Raw genomic sequence first — 14,589 nt, 5'->3', positions numbered from 1 at the left:
TGTCCGTTTGGAGAAATAATAATCTTATGTCCTGAAGCTATCTGTGGTTGATTAACCATAACAGGCTGAGCTGAAGGACTCAATACTGGAACTGTATTCACAGGCAATTTGACCAGAGGAGAGCTTTCTTTTGCAACATCTTCATTCAACATATCAATTTTCTGAGACGTAATGTCAGTATTCTCTGCTGTTCGAGTAATTTGGTCTTCGGATATTTTAGTTTGGGCATCCAAGACCAGAGGTACAGCTCCATCTCTTGGTGATACAGGAAAGATTGCATAGTTTCCTTGGTCATCAATTTGTCGAAGTAAAACTTGTACCCGCTTGCTTTCAACAGACTCAATCTTGTTCTTATGTAATAACAAACTGTCCCTTGTGGCCTGATGATCCTGACTATCTGCACAGGTTGTTTTCTGAATAGATTCACCTGTCTGGAGACACCCCATGCTGTTGGCATCATGGGCAGACTTGATACCATGGAAATCCTTATCACAGTCAACATGTTCAGTGGCTAAACATCTCAAATCACTAACTTCCTGCAGGATGCCAGATTTCTCTGCCAAAGAATTCCCAGGTCTGTTTTTGTCAATGTTTTTCTGATTGTTTTTATCATGTGTTTCATTGACATATAATTTCATTGGCTTCAGATCTTCTTTGAATGTATCCGTAGCAAAATAGGAACCTTCTGCTTTAGGTGCATCCTCATTCCTATACAGAGCTGTTCCACATATAGAACTGTTTTCCTCGTAACTGGTATCAATTGGTTCTGTTTTAACCTTAATTGTTTCAGTTTCAAGATTTTCTAATCCTGTCCCTTCACTGGAAACATGTTTTGTTGGAGAAAGTGGTTCTGATTTAACCTTAAGTAACAAATTCCCTCTGCAGTTATCACCCTGGAATTTACTCTTTGAATTTCCACAGTTTACCTCACTTGAATATGAATCTGTAAATATACCAGATGGGCTGGTGGTTTTTCCTTTGCTGCTTTCACAAATTATTTCATCCAAGATACCAATGCCTTGATTACATGATGTTTCCACAAACTGGTTCAAATGTTTCATACCAAGTTTCATCAGGGTTTCAGTAAGAATCTGAATATCATCCTGATTTTGAAAACTTTCTCCATAAATAAAACGTATCAACAAGCCCAAAGAATGCCCACCAATGTTGTTCAGTCTGATCTTATTCAGACTTCTTCTCTCGCACAATAGTCCATAGAAAGGCTCACAAGCCGCCACCATCACTGAAGCGTGAACTTTGAACTCGGTTTGATCCCGAGACATTAGAACCAGGTCACAAAGAATGCCTTGAGTTTGAAGTTCCCGAAGCCTCCCAAACGCCTGCAGTTGATATTTGATGTGTTTAGCTGCCATCGTAAGTTCTTAAGATCACGAGTCGCGTAGTACTATCAACCTACATCGCATCAACTTCCCCATTTTGTTTTTCATACCAATCATGTCACTGGAGACGTACATAGATGTGGATTGGCCGTTAGGAAGCATCGTATGTTAATTTATCCAATCAAAATAGCGTTTAGATTCTCAAGATGCGATTGGCTTTATTTCCTTAACCAATGACATCCACGGTAAGAAACAGACACAGTGGGCTCGCGATAACATTAATATCACGATATTACATTGTTCCACCATTGATAACACACACTTTTACAGTTAAAGAAACTTACAGGCACTGCAGCTTCCCCCGTTGTTAGTAAGCAGGAGAAGTCACCTATAAGCCAATCATATCGTTCGTAACAAAATCCATGTTGATTGGCGTGGCGACCTCCCAGCTTGTTGTTTACTTCCGGGTTACAAACACGTCTCGCGTGTAACTGCATCGAATGACAGGGAATGTGTTAATTGTGATCAGATGCGACTGATAGATGCGTTTACATATTGTCGACATTGAACCAGATGATGTGGGCGTATAATATACGAAAGACATTAACATGGACGTCATTGACGTGATACAAGATGTGTTATGTTTATCTCTTCTCGGGACCGAACTCTTGGACATGGCCGACGACCTCTCGCATTTGTTGTACTCCTTCGCTAATTATTCCAACCACTATGCAATCATCACCGTTCTCTTGTGCTTCGTGGCAACGGCAGTGCTGATATTAAGGTACGCATCGTTTATGTTCTCTGCAAGGTCATGCAATATGGAAAAGATATATATGATATTATAGAATTTACAATTTACAAATGTTTACTTTAACATATACTATAGACCAGTTTTGTTTAGAAATGTCACACCAGATTCAAAAGTTAAACATGTAAATAAATATTATTTTATGTATGGAAACTTGACTTAGATGCAAATCTAATTGTAGAGCTAAGATTCCTAATGATATCGCTAACAAGACTTGCATCTTCTCATTTGTAATAGACCGCCTCTGTGGTCTAGTGGTAGACCATTCGCCCGGAGAGCCGAAGGTCTGGGGTTTGATCCTTGGCTGTGTCATACCAAATAATTGAACTCGGCTTAAAGGGCTAAAACAAGGACTGGTCGGCTCAGAGTCAATATACTGTGTCTGAGTGGGGTATTATAATTCATGTTAAACTGCAGCAAAATATCTCAGTTGGCTAGCACTATAAAATCAGCATTAGTCCGAACCAGTACAAATAACCACACACAAACACACATGTGCATGCACGTTGCTCTGTGAGTGCAATAATCTTGAACGTGAGGTCAATCCCCATTTCACCTCTCCTCATTTTTTATATGCTATCAAAATAATAATCTTCATTCATCTGTGTTTGTGAAGCATGTTTTGTTGTTTGTTTCTTTGTTTGTTGTTTAACGCCGCACTCAGCAATATTCCAGCTATATGACGGCAGTCTGTAAATAATCAAGTCTGGACCAGACAATCCAGTGATTGACATCATGAGCATCGATCCACGCAATTGGGATTGGTTACATGTATCAACGAAGTCTGACCACCCAATCCCGTTAGTCGCCTTTTACGACAAGCATAGTCGCCTTTTACGTCAAGTATGGGTTGCTGAAGACCTATTCTACCCCGGAATCTTCACGGGTCTTGTGAAGCATGGATGTATTAGGTGAACATTAAGATGAACAGTTTGTTTTTGTTGCATTTTGTTATAGCATCTTTTTTTATTTAATTCATTGATAAGTAAGTATGATGACTCTGTGAGTGCTTACGCGTGTATTGTGTTGGCCAGATTCAACAATGACTTGCTGCACTTCCCGATGCTGCCACCGTCACCCCCCAACACTGCAGTTAAGATGCCCATGAGGGGATTCACAAACCCTTTCTCCATCACACTCAAAGATGCTGCCACAACAACACTGAAAGGTAGGAAGACGTCTACTTGTTTTTAGTGGTGGGACGATACACCCATGCATCGCATTCTCCGTCGCAGTGGTGACTCAGCATAACACCACTGCCACAGGCTAATTTGCATATCACGTGACCAGACTTTTCTCTTGTTTGTAAACAAACGTGCTTTTTTAGAAATCAGTATAGAACGGACTAATGCAAGTATTTGGGGGCGCTTTACATATTGTTTTGCATAACTATATGGCTATGCTACTACAACTGCGACAGTGAGTTGCATGACAATATATATTTATGCATCAAAGTGACCGTGTCGCTAGCTCTCTGTTGGGCTTCGATGACAGCACGTGGAGCCGTACAACCAATGTAAACATAGGATAACTACGCAAAAACAAGTAGATTTTTACGTATTTGCATACTTTCTCAATGAAAGTTAACCTTTCTTTGACATTTGTTTATGAAAATGTGTAGACTTGTCAAACATGAAACGGATGAAAAGCATATGCAATATCTTGACTGGACTGTGAAAGATGTGACGAATCGTCACATGGTGCTGGCCTGTGGCAGAGGTACTATGCTAGCTGGCTGCCGGCCGCATGGAACTCTGGGTAGGAGAGTGGGATGCATCGGTGGATCGCGATATTTCAATTCCCGGTACAAGTATCGATCACAGTTGCACACTAAGTAAAAAGTATTGATTCTTACCTTAAATGTATTTTTTAATAAATGTTACACTAAGCACTAATTAGTAGTGAAAATTAGTAGTGAAAAAGTAAATATTTTCACCCATTGCGCCATACTTGACACTTCCAACTGTAAATCATCAGTGTGCCAGGTATTTGAATATCCTGTCTAAGAAAAATATGGACTATGCGCTACAGATACAAGTATCGTGATATGTATTGGATCATGAGCAAGGTATTGTGATAGGTATCGGATCGCACAGTTGGTGTATCGTCCTAGCCCTTCTTGTTTTTGTAGTTGATTCCTTTAGAGGCAAATGAATCACACTTGGAGGTAATAGAAAGTTGTAGGAGAGCTAAAGCACCTCACATACACTCTTCCTCACAAAGTACATATAAAAGCAGTTAGTGACTTTTACCATTAATCCAAAGCCTGGAAACAGTACAATGTCTTTTATTAAGATTTGCTGATAATAGTCAATATGACTATGACCGTCTGAGTCTAAGGCAAGTTCAGGCAAGTTAGACCCAGACATATGTGTACAGTGTTATTTTGATTTCATTTATTGACATTTGGAAATTAAATTAATCCAAACTTTAAGTTGTTTGGGATGTTGTTTGGGATGACTTTTGTGATGTTGTTTGTGATGTTCGTTATGATGTTTGTGATGTTCGTTATGATGTTTGTGATGTTTGTTATGTTTGGGATGTTGTTTGTGATGTTATTTGTGATGATGTTTGTTATGACGTTTGTGATGTTGTTTGTGATGTTGTTTGTTGTGATGTTTTTTATGTTGTTTGTTATGACGTTTGTGGTGTTGTTTTTTATGTTGTTTGTTGTTGTGATGATGTTTGTGGTGATGTTGTTTGTGATGATGTTTGGGATGTTGTTTGTTATGATGTTTGTGGTGTTTTTTTATGTTGTTTGTGATGTTGTTTGTTATGACGTTTGTGGTGTTGTTTTTTATGTTGTTGTTGTTGTGGTGATGTTGTTTGTGATGATGTTTGGGATGTTGTTTGTTATGACGTTTGTGGTGTTGTTTTTTGTGTTGTTTGTTGTTGTGATGATGTTTGTGATGATGTTGTTTGGGATGATGTTTGGGATGTTGTTTGTGATGATGTTTGGGATGTTATTTGTGATGTTTGTGATGATGTTTTTTATGTTGTTTGTTATGTTGTTTGTGATGATGTTTGTGATGTTTATGACTGTCACCCTCTGGTACATGAATCCTTCACTATGACCTGAACTCTGATTGTATTGTGCAGATGGCTTTTCACTGTCGGTTTCATCTCTGACCGAGGGGCACTTGTCAGTGTTCTGGGGCACAAGTATCAATACTGTCCATGAAGTACTGCAGTGGTCACCTGAGACAATACTGAAAGACTTGAACGGTGGTCACCTCCTCCAAGGGGAGGAGAGTCTTCATTCTCAACAGAACATCAGGTAGACAACGTCAGGGGCTAGTCCAGAAGATTCACCATTCATTTTAGATTAATTGTTACACGATATTACCATACTTGTCCTTGTGGCTGGTGTCAACCCAGAGGAAATAAGCTTCGATTATGCTTTTGCATCCTTATCAAAGAGTGTTTTGCATTGTTTCGAAATATATTTATGCATTCATAATGAGCTGCTTTGCAAGTACCATATTCACCGTATTAAGAACCCTGCTCCTATAAGCATCTCTCACCAACGTTCTAGTGTGTATTGCAGGCTACTTTTAACAGAAAATGTTGGTTCAAAAAGAGGGGTATATTTTTGGTCCAGTAACCATGGTAACTGTTATCGAAATAGTTTACGTTTCATGGACTTTCAAACTAAGTTTGTTAACAACGACTTTAACATTTAACATGTGTATCATTTTAATACATGCACACAGCCCTTATTTCTGCGAGCACAGTAATTCAAAAATGTAAAATTGTAGAAAGTATTGGAAACTTTGCCATTAGAACATTAACATTCCTTCCTTTTGAGAAGAGAGTTTTCTTGAGATGTTTTGTATTTATTTATTTTGCATTTGATATTATTGATTTTTGACTATCAGACTCGAGAAACATGGCGTGCTCCGCTTCCAGTGCCCGGGGGACGTCAGTGAGGTAACCCTCGGACATCCTCCCCGCCAGAGATATCCGTGTGTGGTGATAGCAGCGACCTCTGGTGGTGACCTCGGAACTCCTGCCGTGGTGAGGCAATATAATTGTGTTGGGATATATATAATAATTTCTTCATACAGCTTCTAAATATTTTGAGATTTGCCCGTCATTGGGAGATGAAATGCCCACTTTCCACATTTACCTTTTTGAAAACAAGGTTTAGTTTATTAAAAACTGAAAAATAACATCAATGGAATCTCTGTTTTTAGCTTTCTTCATCCTGTAGGGATTCCAGGTTAGAACAGGTTCCCACCAACCTATACTGGTTGTAAGTGGCGACTACCGGTAAATGGCTGTCATTAGAATCTCGTTTTTCTGTAACAACATATATAAAGAAGTTGTTATCCATGACTTGTGTCTACTTTAGCATTTGTTCTCTCACATTATAACTTTCCAGTTCTCACATCACTCATTAAAATGAAAATGTTAAGATTCTAACCAAAACTCCCCACTCTGTAAGTGGTGATAACAAGTCAGAAATACAGTAATCTATGGTTATAACAAACTCAAAGGGACCACTAATTTTAGTTCGTTATAACCATAGTTCGTTATAAGCATTCGACTGAATTTCCTCACTCTTGTCGTCGCATTTTATAGGCAGCATATATACACTTCAAAGGCTATAGCCTAATCACGTTTTTACTACTGTTAATTGAGGGAGTAAAATGTGGGCGAGGTGTCAACTTAATCCAGATAATTACTTGCCTTCAATAGTTTATTGCTACTTTCAAAAGCCGCGCATGGCTGTGGATGTTTTGATAGGCAGATTGGTGACACGTTATATCCATTAATTTTATATATATAATATACAGCCAATGCCCGGGAACAGTTTGCTATATCCATCAGTTGGTTATAAGCGTGTTCGCTATGAACATAGTTGACTGTATACATGTCTAATAAACGTCTGTGACAATGTCCCAACAGGTGGCTAGTTTCACTATGCTACATCTGCGTGACTCGGTGGTGACGATGGACTCGCAGTCTGTGGGGCAGTACCTCAAACTCAGTGATGGCAGAGTCTTCAATTTGCAGGTATCAATCCTCATCACCCTGGCTCTCGATATTAGTGAACGGACCCTTAAAGATTTGGGGTAGAATAGGTCTTCAGCAACTCATGCTTGCTGTTCAAGGCGACTTACGGGATAGGGTGGTCAGACTCGCTGACTTGGTTGATGCATGTCATTGTATCACAATTGCGTGGATCTATGCTCATGTCAATCACTGGATTGTCTGGTCCAGACTCGATTATTTATAGACCACCGTCATATAGCTGGAATATTGCTGAGTGGCGTTAAACAACAAACAAAAAATTGGTGAGCGAGTGTGTCGGGTTTAACGGAACTTTTAAGAGTATTCCAGTTATATCACGGCGTGTCAGCTTAATGTGGGAGGAAAGCCCGAAGTGATGCAGGCCCGAGGCAGTTACCAGTTTTGAGAAACCCACAGGTATGGTGCTGACAAAACTGGAAACATAATCGGACAAACCGCGATTTGAAACACACAAGAGGTTTCTGGCATGCCCAAGGGACACAACTCTGCACAGCAAATTGTTGCACCTTAGACAACTGTGGCGTCTGCGCCCCCACGTTCATCGTTATGGGGATAGAACGATGACTCGTCGGTACGAAGTCCCTATATAATGTGTCTGAGTAGGCTATCTATGTTAAACTGCGGAATTGTATCTCTGTGGTCTAGCACTACAAAACCTGGATCAGTCCGGACTAGTACAAGCAGCCACACACTTGAACACATGTTGCTATATAAGTGCAATGATGGTAAACGCATTGTTAAACCCCATTTCACCTCACTCCCATCACCCTCACGAATCTGAAATCAATTATATTTTGAAAATCAATATAATATTTTGCTGAAAACAATTACAATCTATTTATCGTCATTAACCATAAGGTTATCTCCCTAAATATGTCCGAGTCCGTAATAGATAAAACAGAAAAAATATAAGATATTCAGTTTGCATGGCCTTGAAATTTGGGGAGAGAAATTGAACATGTTGAAAATCCTTGATTTATGTGATTTAAATTCTTTATGCATCCTGATTTGACTTGTGTGGTCCATATTTACTAAAACAATAACATTTGATCACATATTAATTATATATTTTCAGGCTTTGTATCTTGCAACAGACAATGAGGATCCTTCACTTTCAACTAGCTCACCGACCAGCCCACAGACCAGCACACAGACCAGCCCACAGACCAGCCCACAGACCAACCCACAGACCAGCACACAGACCAGCCCACAGACCAGCACACAGACCAGCACACAGACCAGCCCACAGACCAGCCCACAGACCAGCACACAGACCAGCACACAGACCAGCCCACAGACCAGCCCACAGACCACCCCACAGACCACCCCACAGACCAGCACACAGACCAGCACACACCATGGACAGTTATCCTGTAGTCTGAAAGACACAGTACTTAATCCTTCAGTGGAACCATGTCTTTCATGTAGTCAAGCAGAGGTGTCAGACATTACGAATCTGGATGGTTCTGGCCGTGAAGAAAATGAGACAACACTTTCTGAAAAATCAGAACACTTGACACCTTGTAGAAATAAACATAATAGTAGTTGTGACAGTAGTAGTACCGAAGTGCAGTCAGTGTTTGTGTCAAGCTCCATGGAGGGAGGAGGGGAATCTTCCAAAACTGACACCGAGCAACGGCAATCTATAACAGCAGATGATTCCGATATTGAACCAAGAGTCAGTACAGAACTGTCGACAGAAGCAAGTGAAAATGATCGCTCGACGGTATCGTCCTCAACGTCAGACATGGATGGGGATGGACATGAATGTGTGGTTTGCCAAATGAACCCGATATCCCATGTGATCCTGCCCTGTCGTCACGCGTGCGCGTGTAGTATGTGCTTCAAGAAGATTGACCGGTGTCCCATGTGTCGCGGGTTCATCGGTACCTACTTTACTTTGTTTGATGATGAGCTGTGTGGGGAGGTCAGCCCGGTGCAGGAGGAGGCTGGGGCTGAACAGACTGGGTTTGTGGCTTGGATTGGCAACATGAATGACAGGCTGAACGAGTACCTGGGATTTACCTAGAGTTGACTTGTTGCAAGCTGAACCAGTACGTCGGACTTGCCTGAGTTGGCTTGTTGCAAGCTGAACCAGTACGTCAGACATGCCTGAGTTGACTTGTTGCAAGCTGAACCAGTAGGTCGGACTTGCCTGAGTTGACTTGTTGCAAGCTGAACCAGTAGGTCGGACTTGCCTGAGTTGACTTTTTGCAAGCTGAACCAGTACGTCGGACTTGCCTGAGTTGACTTGTTGCAAGCTGAACCAGTACGTCAGACTTGCCTGAGTTGACTTGTTGCAAGCTGAACCAGTACGTCGGACTTGCCTGAGTTGACTTGTTGCAAGCTGAACCAGTACGTCGGACTTGCCTGAGTTGACTTGAAATAAGATATGAATCCTATTAATATTTTGTGTCCCATCGCTGGAGAGTTCCAAATGTGCATGGTAGATTAAAAGACCCTGGATTGATCTTTACCTTGGAATCAATGCAATGAATTGATTTTGTCAGTTCGATTATTCAGGTGATGTGAAACATTATTACCATTATTATTATGAAATGGAGCCTGGTCCAATCTCCTCAACATGGGTGCTGAGTCCAGCGAGTGTGATCAGACATTGAATGATTGGGCATCTGGGAAGTCTTCACTGTTCACATGATTAATCACCAATTTGTGTGACTCTTAATCACCAGTTCGTGCGCTTTGGGTTAAATTTCTGCCTGCACTCATGTATAACAACCTCTTTGCTGACAAAACAAAACATACACTTGCCTCTTTGGTCAGTCTTCGTTGCTGATATTTGAGAATGACAGAGAAGTCATGGTTGTGGGTGTGGTGTGGGTGGTTTCCATGGCTACTGGCCAGTGATCTCAACTTTGCTCTTCTTGGGGATGTATGGAAATATTGCTGGGATACACTATGTCAAATTCCTGCCATTTGCTATTTCTTGTTCATTGCAGCAGAGCATTTTATAATGTTGTGTCAGTCATCTGGTTTGAAACTAGTCATGCTGCCATGTCAACAGTGGTTGTAAAGGGAGACAACTCTTTCAAACTCTGCTGTGATGAGTCCTGCAGATATTTTTTATATGCCGTATTCGACGTAATAAGCACCCAGGGCGCTCTCAAAATTAGAAATAGGGGCCTCTATTTAGAATATAGTGTGGGTGAAAAAAAAACAGAGTTGAAAGATAATAAATTTCGTGGTTTATGCTGACAGCCTGAAATGATACAAAAGAAAAGTCTGTGTGTATTATACACGACAGATATATTTTCGAGAATTTAGTTGCCCGTAATAAAGGGTGGATATCACACACTAATGCGTATTATACATGAATAAATAAGTCTTGTGTACATTGATTAATCGGAAGGGGTGCTAATTGTGATTGTTCATTAGCCAATATATATATATATTTATAAGCAAAACTGTCGTGGGTGATTATTAGAGCAGGGTGCTTATCACATTGAATACGGTGTGTATGTTCTGTTATTGTTTTGTCAACTGTGACTGTCGAAGCTTTTGCATGTCTTCAAAAGATTGTTGAGGAAATAAGACATGAATGAGTAGTTCCATCAGCAGACCATTACAAAATTCATGCCTCAGTAGTTTGTTTGAAACTGACAAAACATCTAATCAAATTATTCATCAGCTGTTTTCACTTTTTAAATAGCTAATGACACTGATATGCCAAAAATCTATTTTCAAGGTAAAAAACGAAGGTTTTATTTATTTGTTGTTTTCATTACATTGTTTTGTTGTTCATTTTAAGAAGTTGTGTTTTCTTTTAAAGCAACATTGCTGTTAGCAACGACTCAGGTATTGATCTTTTTTCACAGCAGGAAGTATATCTTATCAGATGCAGTGTTTTTGTTTGGTAAAATGTTTTTAAAGAAATATGAAATGCTTTGAAAATGTTATGAACACACAATGCCATTTAGAAAGTGGTCAAATGTAACAAATATCATATTTGGGATAACACTTTCTTTGTAAAGTACAGATTCTCGTACTTTTTTGGGTTGAGTCCTGTCCGGAATTCGAACCCACTCTGCAAGAGTGAGGCACCTAATCACCAGCACACGAAATCAGCGATCTAACCCACTCAGCCACCAAAAATGAAAATGTTGTTCCCAAATCTTAAAGCAAGTCTATTCTTGATTTTGGCCTTCACCTTCACAAGAATCTGCAATTACGAAATGTTATAGTTTTTGTTACGCTGCTATCAATATACGTGTTGAGTAAGCTTGTGTCAGCACAAGGCCATGCAGCCTGACAGCACGACCTTCCTTTGCCCAAGTGCTGTTCTGTCAGACACCCCAGCAACCATAGAGTCGAAGTGACCCCACCCCAAGGTCCCATCCTTGTAAACCTGGTTTCTGCGACCACCTGTTTGGCTATTTATTCAATAAAGACTATTTTGCCAAGTTTGTTTTTCTGTTGTTATTAATCCATGATGTGGCACCTTGGAATGTTGGAATGCCGTGCTTATGTCAAAAATAAACTTTACAATAGTCATGGTTTAAAGATTTGACTTTCCGATGTTGTCAAGAACTCCTCAAGGGTGGGTCATCATGACTTTCAGCTGAGTGAGTGTTATGACTGTTGTGTGCCTTACTTCAACACAATTACAATTGTCCCAGCACTTGCATGTGTTTGTCACCAGGTCCTGAAGAGTATTGAACTTTATTTCCCTCCTCCACTGAAACAGCTGGCAATCTCCACTAGCAGTCAATTAGACCTTCTATCAACACAGAATTCATAGGTTGATCCAGCAAGGGAGAGGTCCAAAATAGCAAAGTCCTCTCTCAGTGGCGGTTGGGGCTGGGGGGTATACATACATTTGGTTTTCAAAGGGGAGGGGGGTCCGGGGGTCCGGATCCCCTTAACACCCCCCCCCCCCCCCTCTCTATCCTCCTATGGTATTGCATCCAGTTTTTGTCTGAAAACACATTTGAGCTATGGACTCTGCAGTTACAAACCACTTTGAATTAAGAAAATGTACAAACATCTTGTGCTGAACATCTTTGCATGTACTCATTTCCTCAAAGTTTAACTATGGCGTCCTAATGTGGCTGTATGTGTGACAACCAATCCCATCAATAACAACCAACCAAATATCATGTTTATCATTTATTTCCATCAATGTTATGATCACAAGAAGCTGATTAAGTCAAATTGAGCAAGCCTATTGGTCCAATGTTGGCATGGGTTCTCTGTGTCTGCATACAGAGTGTTTATACAATAGTAAAGGACCACATTGGTAGATTAGAAATACACACCAAACCAGCATCAGTAGCTGGAGGATCTTACATCACGTCATTAACATGAGTAGACAAACTGACGTGTGTTCCTAACAGTCCAACGGTAGAGTAAGGGTGCATATTGCCAAATCATATTTACTATAAACTATTCCTTTGAAATAGCCTGAAACAATCTGGTACATATTTCAATCAACCTTCCACCAAATTAACCAGATTGAGTGCTGACACCGCTAAGTCAGCAATATTTATTGAATTTATTTGACTGAATACATGATTCAAACATGTTTTATGGCTTGTTTGATTAACATACTAAAGAAGATGTACACTGAATGTATCCATCCCATCACACATACTACTCAGCCAAACTAAGATGAAGACAAACCAGACAACTTCTTATACAAGCAGGCAATTTTTTGTTAGTTTAATTTAGAAAAAGTGACCCCAATGTCTATCAAATATTTTTAAAAATGACAGACCGACAAGATTCAAGATGAGTTAACCAACCAAACATTTACTATCTCAAGAATGATTCTATATACACTGTACTTTGATATTATTTATCAAGTTTATTAGTTGTCATATATTACCTACAGAACTAAAAAAGCTGGTTAGATATGGGGTTTCCTGGTATAGGGGTAGATATTTAACTATTTGAACATTAGAACCATTCAACTATTTTTTATTTAACTCAAGTGAGGCTATTAGCAATTTTCAAAAGATCCAACCAAGATGGTAGCAAGGTGAGGGGTCCTGGGGAATCTGCCTAGAGTATTTGAATCAAGAGCCCCCTAAATCTTGTACTTATAGTGAGTGAGTGAGTTGGGTTTAACGCCGCTTTTAACATTATTCCAGTCATATCACGGCGTGTCAGCTTAATGTGGGAGGAAAGCCCGAAGTGATGCAGGTCTCAGACGTTTACCACTTCAGTGAAACTCACGAGCACGGGTATGGTGCTGACAAACCTAGAAAAATAATCTAGGCGAACCGGGATTCGAACCCACAATCATAGGTTTCTAGCGTGTCCAGGGGACGCAACTCTGCACAGCAAATCACGGCGCCTTAGACGACTGGGCCCCCCGTGCCCCCCTTGTACTTATAACAAACATTAGGGACATTGCATCAACCCTTGAACTCTTGCTTAATTTTGAACCCCGGTGACATGAACAGAGTTGTCTTTTCTTTGCTGACTGCCATGCGTTAACACGAACACCCTCAGCCCTGGTGAGCGGTATGTGTGTTGGTATGGGTATACATCTTTGAAGAAGATTACATCAAATGAACATATACTTGCTTAATCAAGATTCCAGTAATGATTGATATTAAAAGATAAACATATACATTAATATTTTTAAATTACATATAACCATGTTTTGGCTTTAGATAGTGATCACCTGAACTCGCATCACGTGTACACGTGTGAAAACCAATTCCCAGTTCAACCCAAGAAATGTGACCCGGACCAATGGGTGAGTGGTGCTACATTTCGTTGTGGGAGACAGGATTGAAGGAGTGACGCAAACAAGTAAAATATCACAATTTTAATCACTTGATAAACAAGCTGCGGCCAAGTTTCCCTCCCGAGCTACTTGGCTATCAATCAGCTATCTATGCTCACACACTCGTGTAAATATGAGGACGGAGGAAATCAGCTGCAGTATATCACACTGAAAGGCAATGCTGGTATAACGGTGTAACTCATGAATATCGCTACGGACACTCATATATTAGTGATTGGCTCACACTGCTATTTGGTGACAGAACTGTACAAAAATAAAACCTGCAGTTCTCATACATATCTGGACGGAGACATTCATCGAGGCAGACGGCTACCGTTCAACATCATCAACGTGATGCTGCTTCAAGTGATCATGGGTGCAATCTTGCAATAAATAGTTTGTATCTATACATAAATATCAACAGTGAATCTAACAAACCATCCGCTCCATGGAAACAAAAATGTTTAACAAGCACTTGTGTGAGAAGTAATGAAAGATGCATCTATTTGATTTGCAAACCAGGCACTCAATCCTCCACTTACGAACAAACTGTGGCCAACTTCCTCAACTACAGGGGAAGTTTGGGAGTGTACGAGAAACTAAACGTGACAAGAATGTTTTTGAAAATGCAAACAATCATCAAAACC

The 14,589-nt window shown here is 40.2% G+C and overlaps 1 protein-coding gene across 1 annotated transcript; it reads left to right on the top strand.

Moving 5' to 3' along the window:
* Positions 1-1,776: 1,776 nt before the first annotated feature.
* Positions 1,777-11,188, top strand: LOC124116811 (cell growth regulator with RING finger domain protein 1-like). The gene is made up of 6 exons (XM_046478330.2): positions 1,777-2,124; positions 3,186-3,319; positions 5,251-5,428; positions 6,030-6,168; positions 7,063-7,170; positions 8,264-11,188. The coding sequence occupies exons 1-6, from the start codon at positions 1,949-1,951 to the stop codon at positions 9,215-9,217; spliced, it is 1,689 nt and encodes a 562-aa protein (XP_046334286.2). The 5' UTR covers positions 1,777-1,948; the 3' UTR covers positions 9,218-11,188.
* Positions 11,189-14,589: the final 3,401 nt, after the last annotated feature.

Source organism: Haliotis rufescens, unplaced genomic scaffold (assembly GCF_023055435.1).
Source record: "Haliotis rufescens isolate VD_foot unplaced genomic scaffold, xgHalRufe1.0.p SCAF_72, whole genome shotgun sequence".
Classification (NCBI taxonomy): Eukaryota; Metazoa; Mollusca; class Gastropoda; order Lepetellida; family Haliotidae; genus Haliotis; species Haliotis rufescens.
The sequence above is the reverse complement of the archived record's forward strand: the minus strand, read 5'-3'. Positions and strand labels throughout refer to the sequence as shown.

Coding starts and splice junctions, on each gene's coding strand:
- LOC124116811 (XM_046478330.2), top strand. CDS start 1,949: ATGGACGTCATTGACGTGATACAAGATGTGTTATGTTTATCTCTTCTC. Junction 3,320..5,250: donor TGCCACAACAACACTGAAAG/GTAGGAAGACGT, acceptor TGTATTGTGCAG/ATGGCTTTTCACTGTCGGTT. Junction 7,171..8,263: donor GCAGAGTCTTCAATTTGCAG/GTATCAATCCTC, acceptor ATATATTTTCAG/GCTTTGTATCTTGCAACAGA.